The sequence below is a fragment of the Didymosphaeria variabile genome, assembly GCF_027946475.1.
Source record: "Didymosphaeria variabile strain IMI 356815 chromosome Unknown scaffold_5, whole genome shotgun sequence".
Taxonomy (NCBI): Eukaryota; Fungi; Ascomycota; class Dothideomycetes; order Pleosporales; family Didymosphaeriaceae; genus Didymosphaeria; species Didymosphaeria variabile.
In genome coordinates, this window is record NW_026611624.1 from 3,038,388 (window position 1) to 3,058,968 (window position 20,581).

General features: G+C 48.4%; 5 protein-coding genes and 1 non-coding gene across 6 annotated transcripts; 3 read left to right on the top strand and 3 right to left on the bottom strand.

Moving 5' to 3' along the window:
* Nucleotides 1–4,821: 4,821 nt before the first annotated feature.
* On the top strand, nucleotides 4,822–4,906 carry N0V89_007473. The gene has a single exon. It is a non-coding gene; the product is annotated as a tRNA-Gln (tRNA).
* A 522-nt stretch (nucleotides 4,907–5,428) lies between these two features.
* On the bottom strand, nucleotides 5,429–6,238 carry N0V89_007474 (uncharacterized protein; the record flags this gene model as incomplete). The annotated part of the gene is made up of 2 exons (XM_056216236.1): nucleotides 5,429–5,800; nucleotides 5,858–6,238. 2 exons carry the CDS (start codon nucleotides 6,236–6,238, stop codon nucleotides 5,429–5,431), a joined length of 753 nt encoding a protein of 250 aa, XP_056070483.1.
* Nucleotides 6,239–7,236: 998 nt separating this feature from the next.
* On the bottom strand, nucleotides 7,237–10,206 carry N0V89_007475 (uncharacterized protein; the record flags this gene model as incomplete). The annotated part of the gene is made up of 5 exons (XM_056216237.1): nucleotides 7,237–7,922; nucleotides 7,974–8,225; nucleotides 8,274–9,189; nucleotides 9,235–9,577; nucleotides 9,959–10,206. The coding sequence occupies 5 exons, from the start codon at nucleotides 10,204–10,206 to the stop codon at nucleotides 7,237–7,239; spliced, it is 2,445 nt and encodes an 814-aa protein (XP_056070484.1).
* A 698-nt stretch (nucleotides 10,207–10,904) lies between these two features.
* On the bottom strand, nucleotides 10,905–11,195 carry N0V89_007476 (uncharacterized protein; the record flags this gene model as incomplete). The annotated part of the gene is made up of 1 exon (XM_056216238.1): nucleotides 10,905–11,195. The coding sequence occupies one exon, from the start codon at nucleotides 11,193–11,195 to the stop codon at nucleotides 10,905–10,907; it is 291 nt and encodes a 96-aa protein (XP_056070485.1).
* A 457-nt stretch (nucleotides 11,196–11,652) lies between these two features.
* Nucleotides 11,653–14,738, top strand: MSU1 (3'-5' RNA exonuclease complex component; the record flags this gene model as incomplete). The annotated part of the gene is made up of 2 exons (XM_056216239.1): nucleotides 11,653–11,718; nucleotides 11,763–14,738. 2 exons carry the CDS (start codon nucleotides 11,653–11,655, stop codon nucleotides 14,736–14,738), a joined length of 3,042 nt encoding a protein of 1,013 aa, XP_056070486.1.
* A 1,301-nt stretch (nucleotides 14,739–16,039) lies between these two features.
* Nucleotides 16,040–19,214, top strand: N0V89_007478 (uncharacterized protein; the record flags this gene model as incomplete). Its single annotated transcript, XM_056216240.1, has 4 exons — nucleotides 16,040–16,061; nucleotides 16,181–16,452; nucleotides 16,501–16,933; nucleotides 17,269–19,214. 4 exons carry the CDS (start codon nucleotides 16,040–16,042, stop codon nucleotides 19,212–19,214), a joined length of 2,673 nt encoding a protein of 890 aa, XP_056070487.1.
* Nucleotides 19,215–20,581: the final 1,367 nt, after the last annotated feature.

Here is a 20,581-nt window from a genome sequence, read left to right on the forward strand (position 1 = left end):
ATATAGGTTATACTTCCTTAACTAGGGTAATTCTAATATAATATTATATCTAGATCTATTTAGTATATTAAGTATAATTATCTCCCTATATCTATAGATCTAAAGTATAGCAGTAACTTTATAAGTAATATATAGTATATTTAGCATTTAGCTTCTATTTATAATATAAATAGGATAAGCTTCGTCCTTAAGTATTAGCTAGAGTCCTACTTATAGTACTACTTCTTAGAATATAAAGTTTTCTAATACGCCTAAATCTAATAGTGCCTTAATCTATATTTTATTAAGCTAAACTAGTAGCTTAATTAATGCCTTACTATTAATAGTATTTAATTCTCTAATAGCGTCTTCCTACCTATCTATTAGTTTTTAAGGGTTTCTTAGGCCTTATAGGCCAGGATTTAGTCTAAAAAAGAACTATTTCTTTTAGGAGCTAAATAGTCTATATTCCCTTATTATTATTCTTTTTATTTCTACCCTTCTCTTCTTCTACTATAGTTATTCTTCTACTATAGTTTCTTTTTAGAAGCTTTACCTTTCTATACTATATTTATTTCTATATAAATATTAATAATTATTCTTAGTTAGTTAGGGTTCTTACTAAATCTATAGATACGTTTATTATCCTAGTATCTACTATAATTAGTATTTAAGTAAGTTTACTATCCGTCTTAAGTGTATATCCTATTATAGAGCGTACTAGTTACTATATTTTATATATTATTTATACTTAGGAAGTATAGCCTTTCTTACTTATCCTATAGATATTTATCGCATTTATTAATTAGGTAATTATACTATTCCTAATAGTATTATTATTTATTTAGTAGTTAATTACCTCTATATAGCTCCTTAGCTCTATAGTGGGTTAGGCACTAGTTATATCTATATTTAATCTATTAGATATTTAAGTGCTATAGGTTTTAGTGGTCTAGGTAGTACTTTTATAAATAGTCTAGGTTCTTATTATAGAAGTGTTTACTAGGGTCTTATTATATATATTTATAATCTACCTATTATCTGTCCTCCTTTATAATAATTTCTAGTTAGCGTTTATTATAAGCTTCTAGTAGTATAGAGAATAATAGTAAAATTATTATAGGTAATAATAATATATCTCTATTTTATAGTTAGATTAGTAGTTTATCTAAGTATTCCTATATATTTACTCTATTAGTAAAGATTACTTCTTTACCTTTAAACTATAGATAAGGTATTAGTATCTACTTAACTTTCTTATCTACTATTTTAGATTATTCTTCTTCTATATCCTTATAAAGTCGTGAATTAGTTAATAACTCTAATCTAGATTTGTCGTTAAGTATAAGGTTATTAATAGTGTTTATAATAGTCTATTCTTTATCCTTAATTTCCTTTATTAGGATAGTAAGTATATTTAACTACCTAATAACCTTATTCTTAGATCTATAGTTCCTAGTAATATAGCCTAGTTTACTATATATAAAATATATATAAGTCTTAGTCCCCTAGTATTAGGTTCTATCTAAGATACATATATTAGGCTTATAAAAGCCTAGTTCTTTTTCTTTTCCTTTACCTAAGTAGTTAAACTAGATATCTTCTATTAGCTAGTATCTATAGGAGTCTTATAATTAGCGTTAAGGTCCTTTTAGTAGCACTCTATAGACTATAGGTACTAGTTATCTAAAACTAATATTCCTTAGGTTATATTAAAATTCCTATTATAGTGTAAACTATTCTCTATTAATCCTAATTAATTTATTATATAATTTATTAAGGGTTCTAATAATTCCTCTACTACGTAGAAGTTCTTCTTATAGAGGTTTCTTAAGACCTTATTTATATATTATTATTAGTAACTTATTATCCTAGTTAAGTTATATAGCATTTTTATAGAACTCTACTATATACTTAGCTACTAATCGTTATTATATTATAGTTTAAATATTTCGTGCTATAATAGGTACCTTATTAGTAATTCTAAATATCTATTTAAGATATTTCTTAAAGTTAGTATAGTCTTTAATAATATTAACTACGTCTATATAGTTATCTACGTATTCCTTATCTTTATTATTATAGTCTATTTCTAGATACTTAGTTACGTAAGGTTAAATCTATTCTCTAGTATTACCTTATATATAAGTAGCTATAAAAATAATCTTTTATTTATCTTTAGGTTATTTATTAAGTTTAAAGAAATAGAGGTCTAACTAAAGAAGCTAGATATTAGTATACTTTCTATTACTATAGTATAAATTAGGTTTATATACTTTACTCTTAGAGTTACCTATTAGAGTAATAGTATTATTATCTAAAGCTATAGAAGAAGTAGAAGTCCTTATAGTTATATTAAGGGTATTTAAGATATTAAATCTAGAGAGGGTAGCTAGTCCTAAATAGGTTAAGGTTAGTTCTTAGGTAAGACTTACTAAGGGGAGGAAGAAGGGGTTCTTATTAATATAGAAGTATCTTATAAAGTATAATAAGTTAATAAGGGAGGCCTAAGTAAATCTAAATAATAGATTAAAACTTAGGTTAAATATAAGTATAAAGGTTTATTCTTATATTCCTATATAGGGATCTTACTTAGTTACTTAGGAGCCCTAAATAACTAAGTAGGTTACATAATAACTCTTAGCTACTTAGTTATTTAGGAACCCTAAGTAGCTAAGTAAGTTACATAACTACTATCTAAGTAACTTAGCGTATCCTTATCTTATTATAATTCTAGTTATTATATCTTCTACCTTTATAAGCGCCTAAACTTCCCCACCATTATCTAGTTTGTAACATTAGGTTAGCTCACCTATATATTTAACTATATTAAGAAATATGTTAAAATTATGTTTAAAACATAATTTAAATAAGATTTAAATAAGATTTAAATAAGATTTAAATATATTTTAAAAAATAAAGAAAGAAAACTTAGAATTAGGGTTAGTATAAGGTTAGAGTTAGTATAAGATTAGGGTTATTTAGAATATTTTTAATATTTTTTATATACTTTATTTATTTAAAGTTATCTTTTTAAACATGTTTAAAACATAATTTAAATAAGATTTAAATAAGATTTAAAAATGTTTTAAACATGTTTAACTAATTAGGATTAGTGGGACGCTAACCAAAATTCAAGTCAGCCTCGGTAAAGCTCAAGTCAGTCTGACCTGTACACACGTTGCTACATCTGTTATTGCTGGCAGGATTGGAATCAATAGCGTCTACAGCGGTCGTAGTGGCCCAAGCCCATGTTTACTGCCGCTTCACATACCTCGGCAGGGTTCTCGCAAACGCATGCGTGTGAGGGACAAGGAAAGTATTGCGACTCGGGCAGATATTCGCCTCGATCATATGTCTCACTCGAGGGCTTTGGTTCCGATCCAGCAACATCCATCTTCTTGAAGCCTGACAACGGAGGTTCGCCTGGATCCTCAGGAGAACCTGCCGTCCGCGGATTTCACCGCGCTGTTGAAAGCTGAATGTGGGCCTAAATCCGCGCTATATACGTTCGCCGAGGATGATGCATGACCGAAGTAACGCCACCCGCCTTACGCTTCCCTGGCAGCTGGTTCACCTGTTGTAGACGGAACTCGCGCGAAAGCTCTCTTGCCGTGTGTTATCACGAACAGGGCCATTCTGCCAACCGATCGTGCAAACAATATCATGATCTGTAGCGAAGCAACTGTCCATATCTGACATTGCAAAAAGTTAGTCTGCTCAATCTCCAGATGTCCACACTGCTGCAGGTCATACCTGCTTGAGTTGATCATGCAGCACCGCGCATTCGGAGATCGCTCTGATGTTATTATGATCTACCAATGTATGATGAAACACGCCTCATCTGTGCAGCAAGCGGGACTGTCCGCCTTACACAGCAAGGCCGGAATGTTGCGAACACGAGGGGCAAAAGTAATTCGTCTCACAGAAATGGGTGTTTACATGCAGATACGGCGTTAAGTGCAGATCTGATAATCTCCGCTATCTTCCTTCGTTTACGCCTGTACCCACTATCATGAGATTGGAAACATGTCCCGGAGATTTGGACCACAATTCTGAGCTATGTTTGCGCCGCTGCACGTATTAGTATGCGAGTCCGAAGTATGGGGCCGAACGATTTCGGGTTCGTTCTTATGATGATGTTTTTACTGCGACCAAACAAATGCCCGGCGAAGGTCCGCCTTGATTCCATCTCATACTCAACATTGCTCTGACCGTAAGGCTCAGATATTGCGAGGGCAACGACTGTTACTGTGCGATTGTCTCATTGTCAGAGCCTGATCAACACGAGATCGCACGCGGGCCCTTTGTCACATATCTTCTGCATGCAGGTGTGTTACGAACATACGCGTCAGATTCCAAAGAGGCTGACCCTGAATACGCAAATGATTGCGGGCTTGAATGACTGTCCAGCTACGTCCCAACCTGGAAGGGCGTAAAGACTTTTGTTGTTCACCCACGTACAGAAAACTGTTCAGTGAGTTCGCGAACTCTCGATCAGCTTACCAAACCAGAGTTCCGACACGGAAGTCCATGCAATGCATAGAACAATTTGCTGGATTTCAAGACTCTTTTGATATCGAAGACCTCAATGTTGCCTGATACTTCTTTGTTGTGTTGCCGTATTGTCGCGGAACCCCCACTTAGCGTGCATGTGGCGGGGTAAAAATTTGACTCAACCTTTCACAAGGAAAATTTGTCACAAACATGTCGCACCATGCATCTTAATGTGGTACACCTCGATCAACGTAACGGCTCGCTGCCCAATTCTTCAAATGCTATATATACTGTGAAAATTTCCAGATTAGCATCAATTCATTGGATTGTGCCCCAACCTTCAAAGGTTGTGTAGTGTAGCGGTTATCACTCCGGATTCTGATCATCTCAGGACATTCCGGCAACCCCGGTTCGATTCCGGGCACGACCTCTTCTTTTGCCACTTTTTGCTCCTTTTTCCTCTCGAACAAGGACATTTTGGGATTGGTGACAACAAGGACCACCTAAGGTGGGTAAGTTGAGTTTTTGTAGACCTTTTGGACGATTGACTTGAAAGTGCTTGTTAGACCATCTCAAAATAGAGAAACGGTAAAAGGGATGTGATAGGAGTAAGGTGACAGTAAATACCTTTCGTTGCAAATCGGTGAGACGCGCTGGTCAGACATTTGTACGACACAAGCCTCTAATAACTCCCAATGTTAGAGCCATTGAACCTGGAGTTGCAAAACGATACTGAAAGGAGCCACAGTGCTTCAGTAGGAGGAAACGGTAGGACACAAGTATATAAAGCCTTCATCTGAATGGATTAGGAGCCGCCGTTCGTATGTCTTTCCAAAGCCTCCTTCTGCTGCGATGATTGAAGCATGTGAATGTGCAAATCGTGAGTGGAGAGAGGCAGCAAGCGTTTGTAGATCACTTAATACTATGCGTGAAATCATGCATTTCAGCTCTTTCAGGCCAAGCCCCCATTGCATTTTATGGTCTGGCCGTGCACCCATGTGTTTCCACCCACTAACCACCCCACTGCCCTCGCAACATCCTCCGGCGTCCCCAATCGATTAAACGGGGTCCACCCCGCTATAGTCTTGACCAAATCTTCGCTCTTCCCCTTCAAAAACAACGCCGTGGCGGTTGGCCCTGGCGCAATCGCATTCACCAAGATACCCTTGCGGCCGAGATCTTTCGCAAGCACGCGCGTCATCTGCTCGATAGCGCCTTTGGTGGTCACGTAGAGCAGGTAGTTGGGCGTGATGTTAGAGAGGCCGGTGAGGGAGGTGGAGACCAGGAGGATGTGCGCGCCGGAGGGCATGTGGGGTGCTGCTTTCTATTCACGTGTCAGGCATGCCTAATAGTTACAGCAGTCTTGTCCTCGGAATCTCACCTGTACCAAGAAAAACGGCCCTTTAACATTCAATCCCACGACGCTGTCGAAGTCCGCCTCTGAAGTATTGTCCAGTCCATTCGCCAGTGCTCCTGCCGCCGCGTTTGGAATGAGGATGTCGATCCTGCCACCGCCCCATTTGAGCGTCTCCTCGACCAGTCGCTCAATGTCTTCGAGGTCGCCGGCATTTGCTTTAATGGCGATTGCTTTATCGGATCCGATCTTTTGTACTAATTCTTCAGCGGGTTTGGAGTTCGAGGAATAATTAACGACGATTTTGGCGCCGAGCTCTGCGAGTTGCAGCGCGGTTGCTGCGCCGATACCTTGCGAGGCGCCGGTAATAAGTGCCACTTTTCCGGCGAGGGGTTGTGAAGAAGCCATTGTTTGCTGAATATATGTGGTGGTCGTCTGAAATACGAAGCTCAATGAATCTTGTTTTTGCCGAGCTTCTCTTTCACAGAGCGTCCAGCACGAGCGAGTACTTTTACAAAGGATCAGGCAGTTGAGAGTGTTGAGTTGAGTTAGAAGTGACGATTTGACATCCAAACCCAGCCCTTTTATACATGTCCCTCACGTACCTTTCCTATGGCACCCTCATGCACAGCTTCCCACCGGACCGGACGAGAGCCAGCCTTTACGCATCCGCTCGACCCCTTCTACTCCGGCGGCCGCTCCCACCGTCCTGCTTCGACCCCACACCACCTCGTATATCATTCCACTCGAAATCGATTGTTTCGTGCCTTCCGATGCCGTTGCGTGGCTTCAGGCGCCCTGTGGTTATGGTAGCACCGGTCGTAGTAAGGGTGCAGCCTCGCGGCCGCCGTGCGCCGTTTAGCTCCGGGCTAGGGTGCATGACGCATCACGGGGAGAGTTGTTGATTGTACGATTGGGCACATATTGAACGCTGGTCAACGATGACTACTTTAGAGCATGCTAGGTCAGCATAGGATCATCAAGGGCCCGATGATGTAGGCGATGTGGTTCTTGTGTCGACATGAAGGTCCGGCTATTAGCTTGTCAACAAACAAGGTCACCAGGCAGTATGTAGATTTTGTATCCTAGGGTGACTCACTTTACAACGAATTCTTGGAAATTGCGATATGATATTGTAAAGCCTATTACCACATCCACACAATTGTAGTCAGTCAAGATGCTTGTGTCTCCGCAAACGCAGCACATCTAATTGGACTGTTGAGCACCGCAAAGATTACATGCATGGGTTAAAGGCATCAAGGCCCACTTCATCTATCTTGACTAAGCTACAGCAGGTAGAACTGCGAATGCTTTTCGCTACTACAAAGACACCGTGCAAGAACCTAAATCGTAGACTCATGAAGCCGTACACCATCCCATGGCATCAACTTGTAGCGTCGTCTAATCTAGAAGCTACCGTACCCTTGCATACTACCCAGTGGGAAGTTCCACATCATGCTGTCAGGAATGAACAGTGCACTCAGATCAGCGTCCGAGCCCGTGCTCAAATCGAACTGAGTGAAGTCGAAGTTCGGATCGAAATTGCCCTGCGGCATGCCCATAATATCCGGCGCAAGCTGCTGATTTGGCATACCTGGATACCAGCTTTGCAATGCTTGTGGCGGCGCCTGTGTCTGCTGCATCTGAGCCTGCGCTTGCTGCTGTTGTTGCGGCTGGGAGGGGGCTTGGGACACGGGTTGGGAAGGGGCGGTGTTGCTGCTTCCCATTGCGACCTCGGAGAGTAGGTGAAGGGGTGTCTGGTTTTGGGACGATTGGCGCGAACGTGGCTTGGACGTCGATTTGGTAGTCGAGGAGCGCGAGTCCTCGTTCCCATCCGACGAATGCTCGGTCTTCGATGCCCCCTCCTTAATATGGGCGAAACGCTCCTGTAATCGCTTCGCCACGAAATAAAACTTGCCATGTGGGGACTGTGCATCGCGAGATACTATGGCGTTGAACATTGTGACCAAGCGCTCGGTGTAGGCTTCGATTTGCAGAAGATCCTTGTTGATAAAGTTCCCAACTTCGCCCGAGCTCGTAACAGATACCCACATTTTCATCAAGCATACGATCGCGTAGATTGCTCGCACGCCTACGTAATGATCATCAGTTGAGAACCTACATCAGCGGTTCGGCAACTTACAAAAAATAACAGGTAATGTAAGTAGGGTGTCGAGAGGCACGCTGAGAATAGTATCGAGAATGCCGTGCGTGGCCGTGAGACATTCGCCAAGCGCGCCGATATGAGCAGGGCCTACAGCTTCCTTGGAAGACACACCAGAGGCAAATGTTTCCTGTGGAAAAGGTGGCTGAAAATCAGCAGGGCTTTGATTGTGATGTAACGCAATCTCGTGCATATACAGATTCGTAACATGCTCAGCAAGTCGCAGAGCGGCTGCTAAAGGTTAGCAGACCTTCGTGGCGAAAGGTATGTGCGGCTTACGATCAACATCCTTGAATAGAGACGCGTTATCGTCCCTAAGTTGTTGGAGTTCATTCTCGAATATTTTCAAAGCGTAAATGACCTTGGGCTCTGATATAGCCACCTCCACAGAAGGGTCATCCATGCAAAATTGCACAGATATGTTCTCGCCGATATGCGCCATCTTCACGTGCTGGCAGAGAATCTTATCCGAAGGAAGCGCCTCGGGAGAAGTCTCGAGAAGTTTCACGCTTTCCTCCATATATTTGGTCCATCGCAACAGAATTGGTCTCCGGAGTACCATGGTGATGCTCATGCAGAGGTAGTAGCAGACAAGGAACGTCCTGCGTGACTCGATGCTACTGGTGTTCGGGTGACATCGACGGAAAGGGCCCACGGCTAATTTCATGACAGTTGGTGTGTTCCTTCTCCCGAGACCAAGATCAAGTGCCATGACTGCGGCACAGTTGACCATCATATAGAAGTTATGCTGCTCGTAATGCAGTGGCGGTCGGTACCATAGCACGCCGACTTGCAGCGCTTGGACCACTTCCAGAGACTTTTCGCCATTTCGCCAGATGATATCGGCAAATTGGTCCTTGAGGATTTTAGTGAGATCACGCTGTACGTCCTGGGAAACCAGCTGTTCCGCAGCTCCGTGTGATGAGCCGGCCAAAATTGACAGAAAAAGCAACGGCTTCTTCTCCCTCAGCTCTCGTGCAGTGGTACCCGCCGGAAAGGGCACTGCAGGAAAATGCGGACATATCTCGTTCACGTATCTCTGGAAGATGCGCTCCGCGGTTTCTGGAGTCATGAGACTATCGATCAACGTATTTATATTTGAGTGATCGGTGTGGATGCCCTTCCTTCCGGTGCGCTTCATGTCGATATGCTCAATCAGATCACGGTGAACCGCGTCCATATCTTCGGGTATTGTCTGGTCGCGTTAGGGATGGTGATAAAGCGACACATTTCGACTTACGGCAGTATGACTGCTCCCGTCGACCAGCTTCCTCCGCTTGTTATCCGGCCCACGTTGCATGCTCTGGGCAGGACCGTACCCGGGCGGTATGTCTGGGTAACGCTCCTGTGCCGAAGGTGCATTCGACCAGTCGTGCACTATACTGCCGGCTCTGAAACCTCCCTCTGGTTGTGGGTATGGTGTGGGACCACCCTCATACTGTGGCATGCCCGGGTAGTTTCTGGGCTCTGGAGCACCCTTTTGCGCATGCAGGGTGGCGGTCAATGCATCGATCTTGCGCTCTAGCTCGGCAACTCGACTGTCGGCCTTCTTCTGGCGCTTTCGGGTCGGTGGGGTCGTAATGCTGGCGACAATAAATCAGCACGGCGCAGTGGCAAGCGTCCCAAGACGATGATGCGATAAAATATCCCAGGCTGGCTTAGGACAAACATGGTGCATCTCTGGAATTGGGACCTGACAGTGTATCCTTACCATGCACGGTTGGCCTTCGCGCAGCGCTTGCATGGCTGTTCAGGCCGCTCTTGGTCGCATCGAACCTGGAGGAATGGGTAAACTTAGGTGTTCACAATTGAGACTTTGTACTGCTCACTTTGAGTCCCCGGCATGAATCGCAGGCGCGCGGCCTCTTCAGGTCGTGCGGAGACTTGCCGGAACCGGGCGTGCCATGGGCTCTATGACGCTGTCAGCAAGATGATGTTTGCGAGTCTGCTGAGGCGCAATATACCCATCGAGATCGCCGTCATCGTGGTCGTCCTCGTCGTGCGATTCTTCTGGACCAGTCGGTGATGTCTGCTCGAAAGCCGGGTCGATGTTGCTCGGCCGCGTCGGCGCATTGTTTGGTGTGGGGAGGTAGTATGGAGTCGCGCTGTTTTGCAGTGGCTGCGCCGGACCGGTCGTGTACGACTGCTGCGCCAGAGAACGCGGGGGCAGAGAGCTGAATTGCTGCAGTCGCGGATCAATGTTCTCCGCCATAGCTGCGTGGTTGGCGAGTTCGTCGGCGTCGGGGAGTGAACAGACCGGTGCCGCCGGGATTGCGTTTGCAGTGGAGCGGTGGAGTTCCTTCCTCACTGACGTACTAGGCGAGGCGCCAAGCCGAAGAACAAGTCGACACAGCAGTACAAAAGGTAAAACTTGTAGGGCCTTATCCCATGTGAAAAAATGCTCGTAGAATCATCCCCGCTCTGTGTTCCTCCTGATGGTTGTCACCCGAGTTAAAGTAGAAGGACAGAACGCGCTCTTACGCGTTGAGTCAACCCACCATGTGTCATACGTAGCATAACGGACAAAGTCAAGCGTCAACATTGAAATCCATTCCACTCAAAGAATCATTACACAGAATCATTGCACTCACGTCCATTAGTAAAGACATCTCTCTACGTAGCATACTGTCCGAATTGGACCGCGCTGGAAAGTGCGACCCCGTGTGGCGCGGCCGTTTCGCAGTATAGTGTCGTGGTACGAGTGACCGATTAATTCCTCATTTAGCTGAGTGTGGCCTGACAGCCTAGATTCTGATCCTTCACTGAAACAAACCAGCGAACAAGCTCCGAGAAGACACTGAGAGCTTTCGCATTCGGAGCGCTCCGCGCAAATATCGATGCTCTGTGAGCGCGTGTGCACTCATCTCCCGTTCGGCATTGGTGGCAATGTAATCTCTGCCACTTGCCTGCTCATCCCGAGCTTACAGGCGGAATAATAGCCACCTCGTCGCCATCTTTGATCACCAATTCAAGGTCAGGAGCATCATCACCATCAATGTCGATGTATGCCATGTTGACTGTCACCGCACAGCTACTTAGCACCTTGTCTTTAATGCCGGGATACAACTCCTCGAGCTTAGAAAAGAGGTTGCGAGCTTCCGCGGGCGCAGGCAGATGCTCGCTGGCCTTGTTTGTGAACGTCGACGCGGCGGCGAAGTACAATATCGAGAAGTGGCCCGTAGGCGCTTTCGATGGTGCCATGATGGTCGTCTATGGATACTTTGGTCTGTCAGCGTAGCACAGTGTGTTGCGATGTGCGTAGAAGGAGTGAAATTTGGGTCAGAAAAAAGTTTGCTCCGCCCTCCAACGCAAAGCGCTGGTCGGATAATACATGCTATAATTTTTAAAATCATCACGAAATTGACAGAAAGTACCAAAGTAAATAATAAAACGTACCTTTTGTGTGTGGGAGAGTGGAGGAGTAGAAGCAGAGCATGTGAGTTCGCGGAAGCAATGCGGCGACACTAGGTAAGCTTGGACCATCCGACAGGTCGCGCCTCCCCAACTTTTTGACATGGGGGAAGAACCAAATGCACTTCACAGAATCACAACATGATAGGGTTCAAATCATTATCACAGACGCCGAGTATCTGCTGGCAGTGCCAATGGCGATTTGCTAACCAACGACGAACCTTCACGCAGAGGGTCCTGCGCAAAGATGGACTTGCCCCGAAAGTCGCCTCACGCCTTCCGCGACGCGCTCTTCACGCCACTCAACCTGTTTGTTGCGAACCTCAATGATCGCTAGAGTCAAGCTGACCGTCATAGATCTCTCAAATCGCCCTAAACTCGCCCGTTCAACCTTCGATAGACCCAACATTATTACACCCATCCCGTCATAAGCTCGCTACACGGCAACGACTCGAACAATGGAATGAGCAATTCGGCGGACCAGATGAGCTGGCACTGAGTGCCTTCGAAAACCATCCGGCCCACGGCGACATTCAAAACAACTTGGCCAAGCTCAGCTATGGAAGCAAGGCCGATGAAGACCTAGAAGGAAATGGACAGATGCGGGATCATGAGGATGAGGACGACGAGCTTGTCACCATCGGACTTTTCCTGAAGCCAGGAGATGTCGTCGAGCTGTCCATGCCCGGACGTGAACCAGTTCTGGCTGTATTTGTGCAGCAATTGGACCTCACCAGCCAATTCTACTCGGTCAACGGACGATGGGTCCACTCTAAGCAGGGCCACATCTCCTTTGCAGTGCCTGGGGCAATCAATCCCGCCGCTTTGCAGCCTTTGATTCCATATCTGCCTACGAAGACTGAGGGCGTGCTACCAGATCATGGCATTCAAGTGCCGCGGAAGTTAGGCGCCCCTGTTCAGGATCTGCTCTCTCAACTCACAGAAGAATCAGAGCGCATCTACCGAACAAATGCGCCAGTGCTTGACACCGCCTACTCGACCCTTGCCGACGCCACCCGCACTCGTATGATGACATTACCGCAAATCGCGAAGACGCTGCTAGGGAAAGATGACCCAACATGGTCGCCATCACCGTCTGCCCTGCTAGCCGTACGTAAAGCCCTCAAGCACAATGAGTTCCGATTTCGCTCGGATGTACACAGCCAACGCTTGACCAATATCTTCGCCATCAGACCTAAGGTTGATGTGGAAATGGTGGAGACTGTACATGAATGGGTCCGAGACTACCGAGAAGATCAAGCTGCGCTCGCCAATAACGAAAACAATAAGCAGCTGAACCGCAGCGCCGGTGCTGAGTACATCCGAGAGTTCGTAAAAAAAGCACAGCGTCTCATCGCAGAGAGTCGAAAAGGTCGCCAATTAAACCATGGCTTTGTAGGACCGGATCAATCCGAAGTATCATCGGCGCAAAACTTGCCCGGTATAAAGACGACCATCTTGGGCGAAGACTTCACCAAGACCGATCAACAAATTGTCAGCTTTTTGCAAGCATGGGTACTCATGGACCAGTTCGCTAGTATGCCAAATCTGCACTCGGCCTGCGCTTCCATTCTCCACGCCACTGGTTGCTACAACGACATAGATTCGCAAAACAAGCCATTTCCGGTTATGGGGAAATCTGCGGGGCATATCCTCTTGCAAGAGATTGGAGTCACCACGCCGTTTGAGAATCGTGCCATCTACAACGAGAATCTGATGTTGCCGACCGTTCGCCTGTCCCGAAACCTCGAGCTTCTCAATACGAAAGCTGAATTGACGAGGAGAAGACCAGATTTCCAGGACGCCATGGCCGACATGCGTCGTGATTGGGGTCCACTTACGGTGTACTGCATTGACTCCGCTGATGCCAAAGAAATCGATGACGGTGTATCCATCGAAAGAGTACACGGAAGTCCGTCGGAATATTGGATACATGTGCATGTTGCCAATCCAACGGCCTTCTTCAATAAGTCTCACGTTTTGTCAGGCCTCGCTGCTCATATGACGGAAAGTGTTTACACTCCAGAGAGATCGTTCGCCATGTTACCTTCCTGGGCCTCGCAGAATTATTTCAGTCTTGCCAACAACCGGCCTGTCATCACGTTCAGCGCGCGAATCGATGACTCTGGATATACGCTCGAGACCAAGATTCAGCACGGCATCATAAGAAAGGTCGTTAGCATCACTCCCGAAGAACTCGCGACTTATCTAGATGAACATTTACCAGGAGAAGCTAAACGTCTAGTAGTCGGCGGTGACCCTCATGTTGACAAGAGGAGCCGTCCCTCGCCCCGATTAGCTGCTGAGCAACTACAAAACCTTCGTGATCTGTATGCAGCAGGTCAAGCTCTATGGAAGGGGCGCCAAGCTGCTGGCGGTGTCCGACTTGGCAGGCCAGACAAAGCAGAAGTTGCTGTCTATGAGAAACCCAATGTAGGAGGCTTAACTTGGATGCCACCTTCAATTGGAAAATCACGGCGAGTGATTGGCGATCCAATTATCGAGCTTCGCGGTGAAATTCCCAAGGACACCGGATACTTTGTTGGCACCATTACTTCCAGCAACATCGTCGAAGAGATGATGCTTCTCGCGTGCCGCACGGCAGGGTCCTGGTGTGCTGAGCGTAACATTCCCGTCATGTTCAGGGGCACAGTGGAGTCTCCAAGCGCGCCTCTTCCTTTGGCACAATTTCGCGAACAGGTTCTTTTCCCACATCTGGAGAAGAACGGCTCCTTAAGCATGCGTGTTGCACAACTGTACCTTGGCGCTTTGGGTCGTTCCATAGCACATTCCTCACCGATCCCTCACCACGTTCTTGGCGCTAAAGCCCACATCAAGGTCACCAGCCCGCTGCGGCGATTCAGCGACATGATCGCCCACTGGCAGATCGAAGCTGCGTTACGGTTCGAGGCACGCACTGGCCAGAAGCTCGATGCAAGAGCATTGGCAGGCTCACCACGACCCATCTTACCCTTTTCCCATCGCCAAATGCAGGAATCTATTATCACTCTTTCTCCCCGGGAAAGAATTATCAGGAGGGCGAAAACGCACTCTAGTGAATTCTGGGCTGTACAAGCATTCATACGAGCCTTCTACTACCAGGAGGCACCCTTACCAGAAACTTTCATAGTGAGAGTTAAACGACCAGATCCAATCACTGGGTCAAAAGGGTTCTTCGAAGGGTATGGTATGAACGTTATCCTTTCAAACAGTCCAGTCGGAGAGTATCAGGTTGGCGACCGTTGGGAAGCGAAGATCAATTACATCGATCCATTCAAGAGTCACATACACGTAGATGCTGTCAGACTAATCCACCGAGACGAAGAAATGTGAGGTCGAGCGCTTGAAAAACCAGGTTTAGACAATCAGTAGATAAGATAATACTAATTCAGCAAACCGTGAGATTGGCGACAGAAGGTCCAGATGTCGTACATGGGAAAGTTGCCATCGTTTTGAGGGTTTCCTCGGCGCGTGCATTGTGTGACCTTGATCGCATGGCGTCGCTGGTGCTCTGCTGGTCTGCGAACCATAATCTGACAGAGATCCGGCTTCGGCGATGAGAGCGTTCAAGGGTAGTCGTTAACCACGCATGCGGTATGAGGCGTTTGGTGCAACGGAACTACAAACTGCACGGGCGATGCGCGGAACTCTCGACTTGTATCCGCAATCTTGAATTTGCTATTGCAAATATTGAGTGTGGATGCTAGAGGTGTATTCGTGCCTGTGGAGGTCCTATGGAAGAAGAGAAGGGTAGCCGAGTAAATGTGCGTTGCCAATTGCCAAATGGATTGGCAAAGCCTCCAGCATTAGCCAAATGCCACAATTACACCAACAAAGAACGAGCCAGCCGAAGGCGCATCCGTCTCAACAGCGCCCTCCACTCGCGCATCCGGCTACTGGCGTGAGGCTTTCCTAAGCGAAGAAAAAGCAAGGCTACAGCAACCGCAAAAACGAGGCAGTGGATCCGACAGGTCGGTAGATGCAGCATGCACGGGGAAGGGTCTCCAAAGGACCGGCCCACTCGAGTGGTAAGCGTGAGATCTGTATCATGCGTCACGTATTGTACCAGACCTGGTCCGCGGGTACCCATGCCACCTTCCCTGCGGCTCCATCACTTGGCGATAAGCTTGTGCGACTCGAAAATGGTGCCTGTGAACAAATAAGCCCGCGGCTTCGATGCACCAAGACTAACAGGGTAATACGAAACTTCGGTGAGCCATCTACCTTTACGTTTCGGCGCGATTTCTTTTCGCTCCAATCGAAAGTGTTCTGGCCGCATAATGAGGCTTCAGAGGATGAATTTCTCATCTTGGCCTATCTTTCATGTAAGTCTTGCGTCGGCATCTCTATAGGGTAAGGAGCTTTGTGTGGGGTCCATACCGTCCGTTGGAACTGTTCGCCTAGACCGGCCTACGTTCGGTCAAGGGGTTATATAGCTCTCACGCCTATCACGGTCGTACTTCTCCGGAAGACCAAGTCCGCATCACTTAATACCCTTTTCGAAGTCGCTTTCCTGGATGTTGATATCGCCACTACATATAGGCCTCACTCGAAATGAGTGAATCAGCACATGTGCCAGCCCTCAAGAGGAGACACCAGACCCAACAGCCTCGTCAGCTGCTTTCGTGCACAAAATGCCGGGAGAGAAAGGTCAAGGTATGTAGGACTGTTAGCTCTGATCAGTGAGTTTGCTAAAGCCACTCAGTGCGATCGAACTAAGCCATGCTCAGCATGCTGCGCTCGAGGAGCACCGAAAGAATGCCACTTTGTGGCAGATGGAGGCGACTATGCGCCCATTCAACAGTCATACGAGATTCGAAAGCTGCGTGCTGAGAACCTCCGCCTCAAGGAACGCTTACGCGCCTCCAAGATCCCCCTCGAGGCGCATGAATCCGACCATGAAGGTTCTCCGGATTCGCAATTTGGTGAGCGCCCAACAGGTTTGTCACAGAGACGTCGCGCGGCCAAACAGAAACGTTTCCAAGGATCCGAATGGTCTGACAGCATATATTTCGGTAGCCCGGGACTTGCCAATGTCGTGACAGATGTAGGTGCAAACGTATCCACGGAGAACCCCACCTGACAAGCGGAGCAGTTCGCAAGTATTCATTTGGCTCCTGGATCGTCACAATCTCTTGCGCACCTTATGCCTCGTGGTCCTGACATGTATACTTCAAAATCTCCACCTCCGCATCCATTCGCGACGATTTTCAAAGCCACGCCCGAAGAGGGCATTCCGGAGCTATTGAGCTGTCTTCCCACCACTGAGGAGCTTCTGGAGTATTTGAACTTTTTTGAGAAGCGAGTCCATCTTTGCGCATTCCCTCATGTACCCATGGAGATTACACGAGACGAAGTCGAACGTTTTCTTTCGGATCCTAGGAAGAACGCGCAGATGTGTCCCGACATGCTAGCGCTTCTTTTTGCAGCTTTGGCCTTGGGCTCACAATATTCGGCCTGGGATAGGTGCGGAGGTCAATGGAAGGCAGACACCATGAAAGCAGAACTACAAAGAGGGAACGTCTACAGTCAGTGCTCAAGCAAACTCTTGTTTCCAAGGCTCTAACAGAAGGCTCAGTCGCGGCTGCCATGCAAGCGCTACGCATGGCGTCCTTCATGCATAAACCTTCCCTACTCAGTATACAGGCACTCATAATGATTGGTCCCTTCCTGACCAACAGTGGCCGCTTCCTCGATGCATGGACATTATTTGGAACTACCATCCGCCTCGCACATTCAATCGGCCTGCATCGACATCCAAAATATCTTGATCCGGCACCGCCCACACAAAGAGAATGCTCGATTCGGCAAACAATATGGTGGTGGATGCTGCATATGGATCAGGAGTACTCGATGACTTTAGGTCGACCACTCGGCATCAGTGGTATTGGTGACTGTCCACCGCCGCATGAGCTCACCACGAACCCGCAGATGCTACGATTTGGAGAGTTTGCCAACCACTTCACCCTTCTGGCGAGGCAAATATTGAGTAGCGATCGCCTCAATAACAGCAAGATTGACGAGTTCACAGACCAACTCAGGAATCTGCTGGACACTATGCCGGAAATGCTCCAATTTGACGAACGGTGGCTGGACAAGAACAAGGAGGTACCGGAATGGCCACTTGGGACCATGGCAGCTGGTGTGTCATGCCCTAACTTGGCCCATTATTCGCATCAATTGCTTACGCACACAGTATTTTACTGCAAAACCCACACGTACCTAATCTTGCTCAATCGCCAGCGCATCGAAAAGCAAACGGCACAATTCTTCCCTCCACACAATGTATCAACATTGCGAGCTGCACCGGCATCTCTCCAGCCCGTCAACACATATCCTTCGGCTCCGGGTGCTCCAAAACCCTTACTGAGGGGTCGAGCCTTGGTCTTGTCGTCCTCGCAAGATCTGCTGACAGCGTTTCTTTTTTTTCACCTCCGCGTTCCGGCTGCCCAGATCACCTGGACTATGGGACAACAGGCGTTCAATTCATGCATGATACTACTACTCGACGCAATGGAAACGGGAGACCTCAACCGTATCGAAAAAGTGGAGAAAGCATATGTCGTATTCCAACAACTAGAAAAGAATGGGGTGCACGAGCTTGCCAGCATGGCTGTAGAGAGGGTGAGCTGGGGTTTGGCCGAACTTGGACGAATGAGTCGCGCACCCGACACGCACGTCAGATTGCATCCGCCCATGTTGTCAAGAGGCGGGGTTTCGGGCTGTGATGTTGAGATGCAAGATGGAGTGGGAAGTGAGGCTCGACAGGGCTCCGGCGTCATGCATGACACGGTGATGGGCAACACTGGCATGCTTTTGCTCGAAGACCCTGGCCTCCAGTCTTTCGTTCCGGAGGCTTTTGCGCCGTTGACATGGAGCATGTCACGGGGGTTTCCAGAAGGCGGAATTTCGGTGCCGATGCAGGTCAAGGAAGAAGCAGATCAAAAGCAAGTTGAGGAGGTGCAATTGGAGAAGGCAAAGTTCAGATGGCGTGAGGAAGTTCGAGATACTCGATCCTCGGAACAGAGGCAAGATGAATCAGGGTCCCCAGGATCGGCACGAGACCGATTCGCGACGTTTTCGACAGCGCGCTCACAAGATGTTCAGCCACAGGGTCTGACAGCTCCGACCTCGCCTCCGACGTCTGCGACAATGCTGCAAGAACAGCACGACCACCAACACAGTGTGAGAGACAGGCCGACGGGTCTTCACGAAGATGCGCCGCCTCATTTGAGACACCACTCGTACCCGTCGCTGCACCAGGATCCTCCGCCATCCATGGCATCGGAGTTGCGAGCCACTAAGCACGGTGAAGAAAGCCAGGATGTGAATGCAGCGAGCGTCGGGCGAGGATGCCACAGCCAGACAGGCAGGACGGAGGGCAACTGGAACGAAGAGTTGGATGCCGGCAGGTTGCATCGAACCATGTCGCATTTCGCTTCGCCGCGACCCCCGTTGCAGGCGTTGCCGGAGTACGTGACGGCATCGGCTCCAGCGCACTTCGTAGCCTTCAACAACCCAACCGTACATCCATCATGGGCGGCCCGACCCGCGGCACCGTCTTCGAGTGCTTCAGAGCCCAGGTTGACGTTTTCGCAACATGTGCACCGAGGCCAGGCCATCCCTGCTTACACGCAGGAGAGTGCTCCGATGACTACGTGGCAGCACACATTTCCCTTCCACTTGTCGTCGACAAGCAACGAGCCTGTGCCAGCACCTGGGGGAAGTCAGGCTGAACACTTTGTGACGATGGACGGGTGGACATGGACCAAAGACCACGGACCCAGGCAGCAGCAGCAGCCTCAGTAAACGGCTGCGATGGGCACTTCAGCCCTTTCCGTCCCAACGCTTCTCTGTATGTATGTTTTGTTTTTCGCCGGATGTTGTGTCAGGCCTTGTACATTGTTCGCACTCGGGTTCTCAAGGAAGCCGTCTCCGGTCTCGCCTTGGTGTACATGGAAAGTCGCTCCAGGTTGTTCTTTTCGTTACTGCTTGGATAGGGAGGATTACTCGCGGACAAGGGCGCATTTTGGAGGATACGCATGGTTTCAAGGCGGCACTAGATGCACGCCGCAACGGCCGTCTTGTCAATAGTCGGATGGTACTGTGCTCTGGCCCTGCGCGCCCTGTAGCACCTTCTGCATGCGAGGTTAGTCAGCGAGGAGCATCCGACGGAAAAAGCAATCCTGTCACCCACATCGTGCACCACCCACTCCATGTTCCATGTTCCCTGAGATGCATTCCCACGCACGCACGCACGCGGCCATCAGACGGACGCATGTGCCGACAACAGCGGCGCCCTTGGGTTACGTCAGCCTGCGACGCCCGAAGCATCTGCTGCTGAGACGCATCCCGCCCCGCTGGTCACGCCGAGCCTGTGGTTGCCCTCTCGCTTCTCGAGCTGCAGCCTCGCCGCTGGCAAGCGTGAGCAGAGGAGGCTGAGACGGGCGAGCAGATGCAGCACAGGCCTTCACCCGCACCCTCTCGCGTCCCAACACAGGGGACGGCCCGTTCGTGGGCACCGATCGAGCGCTCCCGAACGACCGGGAGGTGACAGGCGTTCGGCGGCACCACCACACGACGACCTGGACCCAAAAAGGAAGTTGGTCTCTTAGCGACCGAGTCCGCTGTAGCACCGTCGCAGACCCTTCGCGCCGCACCCATGTGGTCATCATGCTCATCTCTGCCGTCGTGCCCCAACCCGTCGACGCCAGCCAGGTGAGGCCGTGGCCAACGTCATGCAACTACGTTGGCTTTGCCACCATGGACAAGGCCTGCAGCTGGGCTGGCATCTCGCCGCCATGCCAACAGATACGCGAGCCTGCGCCGCAGATGACAGCAGTCGGGCCCTTTGCGCCTCGCACCCACGCCGGCTGTGACAGCTTCAGCCCCATTCCACCGGAACCTCTGCTGCTCTGGGACACCGGAGCGTGTAGCAGCCCCAGCAATCATACGATGACTCCGCCTTTCTTGCCTGATCATCATCATACACGGTCCAGTCCGTCGTCGCAGCATGAAGATCCTCCACACCACTGTTGGACTTCGAGCTGTGTTCACTAATCGTGCCACGGAAAACAGGTTTCCAAGGCGAGGCTGAACGGCGAAGTTGCTGCTCCACAGACAGTCTAGCTCACGCACAACCGGAACAGTACCTCGTATGCTCATACTCCATCACT